This window comes from Pteropus vampyrus, unplaced genomic scaffold, assembly GCF_000151845.1.
Source record: "Pteropus vampyrus isolate Shadow unplaced genomic scaffold, Pvam_2.0 Scaffold518, whole genome shotgun sequence".
Lineage (NCBI taxonomy): Eukaryota > Metazoa > Chordata > Mammalia > Chiroptera > Pteropodidae > Pteropus > Pteropus vampyrus.
Window position 1 is genome coordinate 297,401 of NW_011889299.1, and position 10,761 is coordinate 308,161.

Consider the following 10,761-nt stretch of genomic DNA (forward strand, 5'->3'; position numbering starts at 1 on the left):
GCATCCCTGTCACAATCTCACCTTCTTCCCTAAGCCTGCCTGGGTCCCATGGTCCCTTCTTTTCTACCACTCTGTGTGCCTACTATGCACCAAGCACTATGGACACAGTAATAAAGGTACTGACTTATACACTCACTGCCCTTGGTCTTGTACCCTTATAATTCAGAACCAAAACCTTGGAATAACTAATACTCATCTTGATTCCTACAATATTACCGAGCAACTTCCCATAAGGAAGGAGCCTCCAAAATCATTGAGGCCTCCCCACTGCCTCACATCTTTCCAGTCCCCTCTCCAAGTACTTTCTGGATAGTCCTTTCTCCCAGGCCTTCCCCTCCACCCTGACAGGGGCTGGGCTGTGTCAGTCAGTCTTCAACGTCTCCCTCACTATTGGATCCTGCCTGCTCAAGCCTCTCTCCGCTTTCCCAAGAAAATCCTCATTTGTTCCTTTACTATTTGTTTCCTTCCTGTGTCATCCGAATTTCTCAAAAGGAGAATCTATACTTGACGTCTAGTCTCTCCTACCCGAGTTGCTGCTCCAGACTTACCTCAGGGTTTTTCTTCAAAGTGTGTCCTGTGTGTCTAGAAATTCTGATTCCCCACCCCACCACAATCCTGCCTGCCCTGTAGCCTAGAGATGAGGCCCAACCTATCCCAACAAGGCATGCCAATCTCATTTCCCTGAATCCAACAGTGTCACCTCAAACTAAGCATAAATTAAAGTGGAAACTTTCCCAATTCACTTTTAATTGTGATACCAAAATGTGACAGCCGACAAAAAAAAAAAAAAAAAGCAAAAAACTCAGAAATGGCAAATAGATTTAATGTAGAGTGTCAACTTAAATTGATTGATAGTGGCTGCCTAGAGTGATGTGTTGAGTAGGTTTCTGAGGATGCACCCTGGCTTGAAGAGAAAGACTGCTGGATTAGCAATATCTGAAAACACAAGTAAAAGAAAATTTAAAAGTCAATTAATATCCACCAAACAAGAATAAAATGTCAAAAGTGGTATTTTCCCACTCTCTCCATATGGTCCTGACTTTGGCCTTCCTATAACTACCCAGAGCTCTTCATCCCACCCCCAAGAGCCCTGGTTGCCCCTACCAAATCTAAGTAGATACCTGAATTCTCACTTGTAGGAGAAACCACAGGCACCAGAGCTGCCACTGCTGCTGGCACCAGCTCCACTGAGGCCAGTGAAGAGCCCAAATGTGAAAGTGGGGGTCAAGCTGGCACTGGCACCAAAGCTGCCACTGGCATTGGCACCATTACTGGCACCACCACTCTCTTGGGCTTTGGCTTTAGCTTCAGCTCCTGCCTGGATCCGGGCTTTGGCCCAGGGTCCAATATCAGCTTCGTCCCAATTGCAGGGCCCAGCTGCATTCTCAGAGCCAAGCCCAATGCCCATTCGAGCTCTAATCTCGGCCCTCGCTTTGGCTTCAGCTGCAGCCTCAGCCGCAGCCTTCATATCTGCTTCCATCGCCTCTCGGTACTGAGCTGCCCATTCCTTAGGATCCTTCTTTTGTACCTGAAACAGAAACAACAACCATCAGAAGGATCAGAATCAGAGAACTGAGCACCTACTGTATTCTAGGTGACGTGTTACGTGCTATATACACCAGTAATGTAATAAATACTTCTAGTAATTATGCACCAATATTCCATCTCTGTTCTGACACTTACTAGCTCTGTGACCCTGGACATGTTATCTAATTACCTCTCTGAGCCTGAGTTTTCTCATCTGCAGTAGGATGACATGTTAGTTGTTAGGATTTAATGATTCAGCCAAAATGTTTGGCACATTAAAAGAGACTTCAGAATGTTTATATATGAGCTGCAGGCTGCTCTGTATACAGCCTGTCCCAGTCAGGGGCACCCCATGCTCTTGATATGCCAAGCTTGGGCAGCTCTCCAATTACCTTACAGGCAAACTTGAGGACTTTCATCTTGCTGGTCTCATAGTAAGAGCGCAGGCCCCAGAAGAACTCATACTCAGGGGGATTGCTATTAGGGACTCTTGCATAGTCCAGGTACCTTGAAAAGAGAGGTTCAAAGCCTTTATGTCTATAAGACCATCCATGGTAGGTATACCCATGCATGGACTGGATAGGCTCTAGGTAGCTACCTCCCCCACTAAATACTACAACTTTTCTTTCAACATTGAGCCCTGTCCCATCAGTCCTGCCCAGCAGCTATGTGGAGGAGCAGAAGAGAACACATGTAGGGTGTTCGTTCATAGGAAGGCCACAAGTTTGGTGCCCCTCGTCACAATGACCCCGGATTCCTGCTGGGTGTGTTATAAACAGAGGAGCCATTTCTTCAGGCCCCCTGCTCTGAGCACACCCCACCGCAGGGTCTCACCTGTGGCCTGGCTGAGCCCTGGGACAGTCCACCACAGAAAATGACGGTGAAGGGAAGGGAAGCAACAGTCCAAGAGCACTGTACTCCGCATACACTCCCAATTGTGTGCACGCGAACGTGTGCTAGTGCACCTGTGTGAGTGTGCACATGTTCTCCGAGGACCGAGGATAAGGTGGGCCCTGGCCCGAAAGTCAGGAGGGCTGGCCTCCAGGCCTGAACGGGCCCCTGACCAGCTAGGGCCACGCTCAGACTTCCAGTCTCTGACCCCCAGGTCTATCAACTGAAAATGGCAATCGGATGATAGCACTTATTCTACAGGGTAGTTATGCAAATGAGATGTATATGTAAAGCCCCTAAGGACGATGCCCGGCTGCCTAAAGCTACCATTCTACGACACTTAATTGAAATTAATTTCTATGAGGCCCTGGTTGGCATAGTAAAAAGAACCAAGGCATTGGGGCCTGAATCTAAAATTGAAATCTTCCATTTGCTACCTGTATAACCATAAGAAAAATGACTTCACACTCTGTGCCTCAGTTTCCTCACAGGTACAATGCTGGTAATGACAATCCCTCCCTTGTATTGTTCTGAAGGTATATGTAAGAATACATGTGATAGGTCAAGAAATTATGTGCTCCTGTTCCCTGTCACCACCTCAAGAAAAAGCTACCACCTCCATACACACACACACAGAGGCACACGTGCACACATACAGCTTTATCACTCAGTCCTAAAACACACAAAATGCATGGAACACACCAACACCAGACAAACACTTACTTCTGTTTCACGAACTCATCGGTAATGAGCTTCTTCACATCCCCAAAAAGCGAATGATGTATCCTGAGAGCAGAGAAAGGGTAAATACATACATGTGTACATACATACATACAAACAAACAGGGCCATGGCACCTCTCAGATGTGTGCAGATGCATTTCCAACATGGAAAAGGTTTCCTGCACAAGAAAGAAGCTCTCTAGACGTCCAAGACACAATGAGACAGGAAGCAGAGAGTTCCCCATCCACCCAGGTCAGAGCCCTGAGCCCTATACCCAGTCCAGCACCCCTGCCCACTCCACCAGACCACCAGACTGATGCAATCCTGGGACCATCCTCTCTTGCCAAAGGACAAAACACATAGCAAGCACTGAGAGCCCAATCATACCCAGGGCGCAGTCCCAACTTGCGCAGCACCTCCCAGATGACAGCTGCAAGGGGAGGCAAAAGGAGAAGAGACAGAGAATGAACATGTGGAATTCTAGCTGTGGCCACCCATTCAGCTGTATGCCCAGCCACTCACCCTCACTGGACCGATTTCCATTCATGAAGATGATGCTAAGAAGCACCATGAGAAGACCCAGCTTTGGGGAGTCCTTGGTTCTAGGGGAACAATAGGACAGAGAGGTCTATGTCCGTCAGTCATCTGAAAAAAACATACTAGCCAGCTCACTAAGCTAGCCTCTCTCAGATTCCTCAGATATGGGAGAGTTCTTCTCAGTCTATGCTTTAAGTTCTGTGTGACCCTGGGGAAGGCACTTAGACTCTTGAGCCTCAGTCTCCTATTCAGTAAAATGGGAAAACCACATCCTCCCCTCCCCGGGTTGCTGAGGGGATTTCTGTTAATCAAGCATGACCCAGGTACTCAGTCAATGTGAGTCTATTCTTGCTCCCCCAGAACCCTCAGCTCCAAAAGAATTCTAGGCACAGCCCCACTGAAGCTCCTACCCTTCAAGCATCATCATCCACCCACACCAGGATGCCTGCCCTTGAGAACCACTCTACCAAGGCCGGTAGGAAGAGAAGCAATGACAGGTCTGCTTTCCTGGGAAGCTTCTGCAGAAACAGAAAACTTGACAGGAATGCCCTGCCCCAGGCTTCCACACCCTTTATTCAATCGTAACTAAGAACCACTATCGTGTGCAAGGCTCCAACTATATGCGGGAGCTGGAACAGGGGCTTTTTACGCCTTCCTTTTCCCTGACTCTCTAAGGGGATGTGGGAAAAGAATACATGGATGAGGTTGTACCATAAACAAAAGCACAAGCCTCCTTCTCACCCCAGCCCATTCCCAGCTTACGTTCCCAGTATGCCTGCATCAGTGGGCTCCAAGGTGCTGAGAAGAATGTATAAGTGGTCATTCTTATCTATTTCTTTCAATTGGATCCCAAATACCTGTGGATGGGGAAAAAGCTTGTGAAATCACAAAATTCAAATTCCTGGGCATCCTGCAGCTCCCCATGTACCCACAGGTGTGTATATGTGTGCAATCAGTGAGACAATGCACATAAAGCACTTAGCTAAGTGGCCAGCACACAACAAACAGGCAAAAAATGTGTTATTATTATCAACATCATCCTTGTGCTTAGTGAGAATGCAGAAAGACACAGAATGGGGAATGAAAGGGAAAGGTGAGCACCTGAAATACATTATAGGATATGTCCAGCAGTGGACCAAAGCCAGGACTAAGTTAGGTGGCTTGAGTCCTACCTGTGTTTTTACCACTGACTTGTTGTGTGACCCCAAGCAAGTTTATGCACTTCCTTAGGCCACTGTCTGCTCATCTGCACAGTGATGGGGCTGGGTTAGTGAGTCTCTCTGGTTCCCACCCCCAGAAAGGACAGGTACACCTTTGTTTAAGGCTTCCCCATTGTGTCCATCCCCCAGGGCTGCCCCTTCACCTTCTCCAAGGAATAGCCTGCTCGTTCAATGATTTCAGGGTACACATCAGTATATTCTTTGATGATGTCCTTCAGCATGTCTGCAAGGGGAGAGTGTTGGGAGCACCTGGGCTAAGCTGAAACCAGGTGGCCCCCATATCCAAACTATAGACCCTTTATCAACCCTGCTGTGGGTGACATAAACAGGTTCTGAGCTAATGAACAGAGATGCTAGCACTGCCAATTTAGAACTTTGGGAGGACAGAGGTAAGAGCATAATATCACGGAACGTCCGCAGCATGTGGGGGAGAGGGTAGCGGAGGGCAGAGCTGGGGGCAGGGAGCGTTAATAGGACTCTACCTGAGCGCTTGATGGGAATCTTTGTCTGGTCTTTAACCAACAGGTATTTCACCAAATCATTTGCCTGAACAGGAGGAAAAGATGGAAAGATCAAAATATGTTTGTAGAAGACTTAAAAGGATGGCAGAGAAGAGGGAAGGTAAGGCAGTACATAAGGCAGCGTGGAGAGGACAGGGTTCTTACCCTCCCTTGCAAAAGGGCCACATCACGAGGTGGTGGTGCTTCGGGCTCTTGGGATGACTGGAGCTTGGCAGCTCTGCGGCGAGCCTTGCCCCTACGGGCCTTAGGAGACCTCAGAGAAAGCAAAGCTCTCCGGGCCCAAGCAGCCAACCGAGTCCTTGATGCTCTGCGGGCCCAAAAGGCTATGGGGCCCCTTGAAGCCCTGCGGGCCATTGAGGCCATTAGGGCCTTTGAGACTCTTCGGCCACCTGTGGTTCCAGAAGCCTGACTCTGATCACTGTTGCCATCCTCTTCTCCATTCAGATGCTTCACCTGCATTGATAGGAGGGGAAAGACAACATTGCCAGATGAAGCAGGTGATTCTTTTTCTTCATCCTATCTCTTCTAATAGCCCCCACTCTAATCCCACCCTTGTAGTAACAACCTGACTTAATAGACATTGGCCATGCTGATTCTTGGGTTTGTCTTTCACTGGCCTCCAAGCAGGAGTTTCATTTCCTACCCAGGCCAGAAACAACCCAAGAGTGGGATGTGAGGCTTTTCCTTTTCCTGTGTCCACCACTGGTTCTGCTTGTACCACTCTGGACAAATCATTCTACCTGTCTAGGACTTAGCTCCCTTTTCTATAAAACTGGATTCCTTTATAGTACTTGAAAGATAATCTGAGTGAATGTGCTTAGCTCAAAGCCTAACACATGGTAGCTACTATGTAAATATAAACTGCATTATGTTCAGATTGCAGCCATGTGTATATCTGTCTCATCTCCCCACCGATCTGTGAGCTCTCTGAAAACAGGAATTGCATCGCATTCCTTTTAGTGTCTCCCACAGCCTTGATGCGTACAGGAAACTTTTTAAATGTTTGCAGAACAAATGAACCAACTGAGAAGAGGAATGGAAAGGCAAGGATGGTGACTGCAGAGGTCTTACCTTCCGGGCTTTCTTGGCCTTGACCTTGGGCCGAATATCCTGACTCTCCTGAGCCTGGGCAGCTGCACCCTCAGGCTCCGGTTCATCTTCTGGAGCCTGAGAGTCAGCGGCCTCAGTCTTCAGGGACTTTGTATTGACCTTCTTATCAGCCACACAGCTGACCTTTTTGGTCTCAGTGGCAGGCATTGTCACAGCCTGAGAGTCAGCATTCTGCATCTTGGTGTCACTTGCTAGGCTCTTCTTTTCAGCTGCTAGAAGCTGGGTATTGGTCAGCTTAGTGGTAGGTGAGACCTGAGTGGCAGTTGCCTCCTGAGCCTCTGGGGTCTTTGAGACCTCTGTGGTCTTTGAGACCCCTGCAGCATTTGAGACCTTCACAGCCTCTGAGACCTCTGGTGCCTTTGAAGCCTCCAGTGTCTCTGAGACCTCCAAGTTCTTAGTCACTGTCAACAGGGTCTGCATGTTCAAGCCACTGTCCTTTTCTGAAGCTTCGGCCTGCAAGAGAAAGCAGGAAAACTCACAGAACTTCTCCCCACCCCCAACCAGGTAAATGGCTCCAAAATTTCAGGCCTTCACTTCTCCGAACTATATTAATTCCTACTTTGAAAAGTGCTCTGACCACCTCAGCCCAACAAGGCCTCCCCTTCCTCTGAGTAGGAACTGATGGCCGAAGGGTGGGCCTACTCTCCTTCCTTCCTTCTTCTTTCTACTGAGGTGGAGGGCACCCAGGCAGGGAAGTGGGTGCAGAAAGAAAAGGATGGGAGGTGAAGTGCCAAGGGATTTGGGGTAGCAACAGAAAAGCAGCTAGGGAGAGGAGAGAAAGAGGCCTTACCTGAAAGTGGGTTGTACCTGTACCACTCTCGCTTGTGTCAGACATGTCTCAAGTTGGCCTGGCAAGAGCTGAGCCTGAAAGAGAAGGCTTGGGTCAACGGGAGAGCCCACTGAACGTCCTCTCTCCTGTTCTGCCTGGAAGCTGATCCTCACCTTTCCTAGGGCCCCAATCCCAAATCCCTCCTCCACACCGAACGACTCTGCTCTCAGATTCAGCAATCCACAGCGTCCAGGTCTCAATTCTCTGCAGCCCCACCCTCCCCTGCTCCAGGAAGATGTGCCAGCGCGGCAGCTCTGAGGACCCCGCCCCTTTCCCCAGTGCACCCCCCGCCGGCCACAGATCGACAGAGCGCATGCGCTTAGGCTGCAGAGCCCATCTCAGCCCCACCCGCTTCCCCAGTACAAGCCCTTTCTTTGATGTCCACCCTGCACATGCGCATTCGGCAGCTGGTCCGTCTCAGAGCGGGCCCTTTTCTACACGCCCCTTTCTAGGGATCCATAGTACGCATGCGCAATAGGCATACACTCAGTCCTACACCGTTTCCTAGCACACGCCCCTCTCCAGGTCCGCAATAGCATTAGGTCCCGCCTCCTCCCCAGCAAGCCTCCCTTTCAAATTGCCACAATGTCTGGTGGTCCCGGCCCCTCCCCCAGGTATCGCACCCACCCCAAAGTCCACAATACCGCGCAGTCGCGTCCTTTTTCACAACACACCCCCCTCCAAACAGGAGCAAAGCGCATCTTGGTTCTTCTCCTTCCCTAATACATCCCCTCCTCAAATCTGTATTGAGTTAGTGATTCCATCTTGGGCCCAGCTAAACCGGGTCCAATCCCCACTCTTCCCAGCCGGATGGATCCGGTACGATCCAATCCTTAGAGGAGATTTTCTCCAGATCCCAGACGGTGGGGCCGACCCCTGCCAGGCTCTGATCCAGAGCTGGGCCCAGCTACTGCTCACCTCGTCCTTCTACAATTCCAGAGTGCGTCCACTCTCTTCGAGCCCCTTCGAAACTCAGAGACTGCCCTCCCCCATCCAGGCCGGAAGTGGTCCCGCCCCTTTCCGCCTCCCTAGGGGGCCTCTGTCTCAGCCAGTCTGCCCTTCCCCCACTCTCTGCTCTCCATTCCTTATACCCCCCTCCGTATTCCCTCTGCCTTGCTTCCTGCTCCCTATTTCCCCATCGCATTTCCTATTTACCCCACAGAATTCCCTATTCCCCTTCCTTACATCCTCCTCCAAAGTACCTGTGCACCCCCTCCCCCAGTATTCCTTAACCCTTCTCTGCATCCTATATTTTCTTCTCTGGATTTCCACTTCTCAGTATTCCCCGTCCCCCTCAGATTCCCCGTCCGCCAACCAACATGCCTGGTTCCCCCTTTTTCTCTCTTCTTCTCCTCCACTAGTCTCTGCTTCCCAGTCCGTATAGCCTACATCCCACGCCAGGTCACCTCTCCTCCAGCAGCAATGGTGCAGTAAGAATTGCCCACCTGCTTGGCTACAGGTTAGAAGGGGCTGGGACCACAGCCTGGCTGCCAGGAAACCCCAATCTCAGCGTTCCTCACCTTGTCCTCAAGCGAGTCCGGGATGCGTCTACCCTCTCTCAGTCTCTCTCGAAGTCTCAGCCTCCTAGACTAGAGCTGCAGCCAGCCCAGCCCAGCCCAGCCCCTTTCCGCAGCCCCCTGCCACCCCCCTTCTCCTTCCTCGGGGGTGGGGCAATGAGGCCCCGCTCAGGGCTGTCTGACGCCAAAGCGCGTGTTTATGCCACTGTACCAGGCTCGGTCTGAACCCCTTCCAACCAAAACCACCCCCTCAAAGCAATTCATTCACTGAATTTATTTATTTTTATATCTTTATTCTTTCTTATTACAAAGGTAACGTTATCGCTATGGAAATTCAAATAATACATAAATATGTAACGTACCAATGAAAGGCCACCCTTATCTCCCAGAAATAACCACTATTAATATTTTGATATACATTCTTCCAGATATTTTTCTATGCATATACTAATTATTTGGGTTTTCTGCCCACAAATGGTACACTGTACCTACTGTTTTGTGACCTATTTTTTCCAGTCATATATTCTAATCAGCTTTCCATAGTGCACACTTTTCTTGACAGCTGTATAATCTTTTCTTGTATAGATGTTCCATAATCTCATAATCTATTTAACCACTCCATGATACATGGGCATTTAAATTATTTCCTTTTTTTTTTTTTTTTTTTACTATTAAAAGCGATGCTACAAGGAACATCTTTGTATCTGTATCGGGCTGTTGTTATTTGTCGTATTTTTTTGCTGACTCAAATACTACAAAAAAGACTTCCATTTTGATATAAAATTTGTCAACTCACTCTCAGAAGGTACATGGAATAACATTCCTACCAACAACGTTCTTCATATGCTTATGTGTCACATGTATGACAAATATTTTTCATGTTATTTATGATAACTTTGCTATATGAAAGTGTTTATTATGTAGTGAAATGTATCAGGTTTTCCTTTATCATGACTGGATTCATGCTTAGAGATACTTTCCACGCTCCTATGTTATAACAACCTGGTTTTTTCCAAGCACTTTTATGTCTTTATTATTTACATTTAAGTGGTTTTATCATTCCAAAACTTATTTTGTGTAAGGATTCAGCTTAATTATTTTCCAAAGTCATAGTCTCTTGTCCCTATACCATGTGCAAATTAATCCATTCCCCGTCCCCCACTGATTTGAAATGGCACCTTTATCACATAACAAATCTCATAAGTAATTGGGTTTATTCAAGAGAATGAAATAACATGTATAGATAATGGAAAGTAGACAAAATTATCATTAATTACAGAGCATATGAATGTAGACCCAGACGACCCAAGAGCATCAACTAAAATGTTATTAGAAAACAAAATAAAATGTAGCACAGTGGTCAGTTACAGAAATAATATTCAATACCCTTCCCACATCCAAAAGTAATTCAAATGGTCATAAATCTGCTTTATGAGGTCACCTTTTACTTTACAAAGTAAATAAAATACCATAAATCCTTATATTCTATGGATAATTCAATACACACACACACACACACACACACACACACACACACACACACACACACACACACACACACACTTCCCAGATATTCAAGATGGGCTTCTATTCTCCTGTCCCCTCTCTTCCTCCAAGTTCATGGTATCAGCTCACTACTTTCTTACCTCCTAGGTCCTCTCCCCATCTACAGGACTTTATTTCACACTAGACACAGTACCTCCTTTTCTTCCAGTTCAGTGCCTCAAATTCTCATTTCTTCCAAATCATGGCAAGCCTTGAATACCAAGATAAGGACTTTGGTCTTGATCCTGAAAGCACTGAGAGGTTATTGAACGGTTCTAAGCTTGAATGTGACATAGATTTGTGTTTTAGAAAGAACGTCCTAGCTGCCTAATCTATAAGTAG

At 47.8% G+C, this 10,761-nt stretch overlaps 1 protein-coding gene and 1 non-coding gene across 4 annotated transcripts; both read right to left on the reverse strand.

Moving 5' to 3' along the window:
* Window positions 1-802: 802 nt before the first annotated feature.
* Window positions 803-9,081, reverse strand: MAGED2 (MAGE family member D2). Of its 3 annotated transcripts, none has more exons than XM_011383397.1 (13): window positions 8,878-9,081; window positions 7,319-7,392; window positions 6,490-6,981; window positions 5,563-5,871; window positions 5,380-5,443; window positions 5,041-5,120; window positions 4,440-4,534; window positions 3,663-3,742; window positions 3,528-3,570; window positions 3,142-3,204; window positions 1,920-2,034; window positions 1,122-1,528; window positions 803-936 (listed from the first exon to the last, which is right to left on the reverse strand). In XM_011383397.1, exons 2-12 carry the CDS (start codon window positions 7,361-7,363, stop codon window positions 1,130-1,132), a joined length of 1,785 nt encoding a protein of 594 aa, XP_011381699.1. In that variant the 5' UTR covers window positions 7,364-7,392; window positions 8,878-9,081; the 3' UTR covers window positions 803-936; window positions 1,122-1,129. The 3 variants fall into 3 exon arrangements, with proteins under 3 accessions (XP_011381699.1, XP_011381696.1, XP_011381697.1); XM_011383394.2 differs by lacking the exon at window positions 8,878-9,081 and adding an exon at window positions 8,276-8,390; XM_011383395.1 differs by lacking the exon at window positions 8,878-9,081 and adding an exon at window positions 7,471-7,634.
* LOC111733077 lies at window positions 2,217-2,346 on the reverse strand. Its single transcript, XR_002777823.1, has one exon. It is a non-coding gene; the product is annotated as a small nucleolar RNA SNORA11 (small nucleolar RNA).
* Window positions 9,082-10,761: the final 1,680 nt, after the last annotated feature.

Excerpts from the sequence above, each read along its gene's own strand:
- MAGED2 (XM_011383397.1), bottom strand. The coding sequence starts at position 7,363 with ATGTCTGACACAAGCGAGAGTGGTACAGGTACAACCCACTTTCAG. Across the intron at positions 6,982-7,318 it reads CAGGTACAACCCACTTTCAG|GCCGAAGCTTCAGAAAAGGA; the intron begins GTAAGGCCTCTT and ends TTTCTCTTGCAG. Across the intron at positions 5,872-6,489 it reads AGGCCAAGAAAGCCCGGAAG|GTGAAGCATCTGAATGGAGA; the intron begins GTAAGACCTCTG and ends CTATCAATGCAG.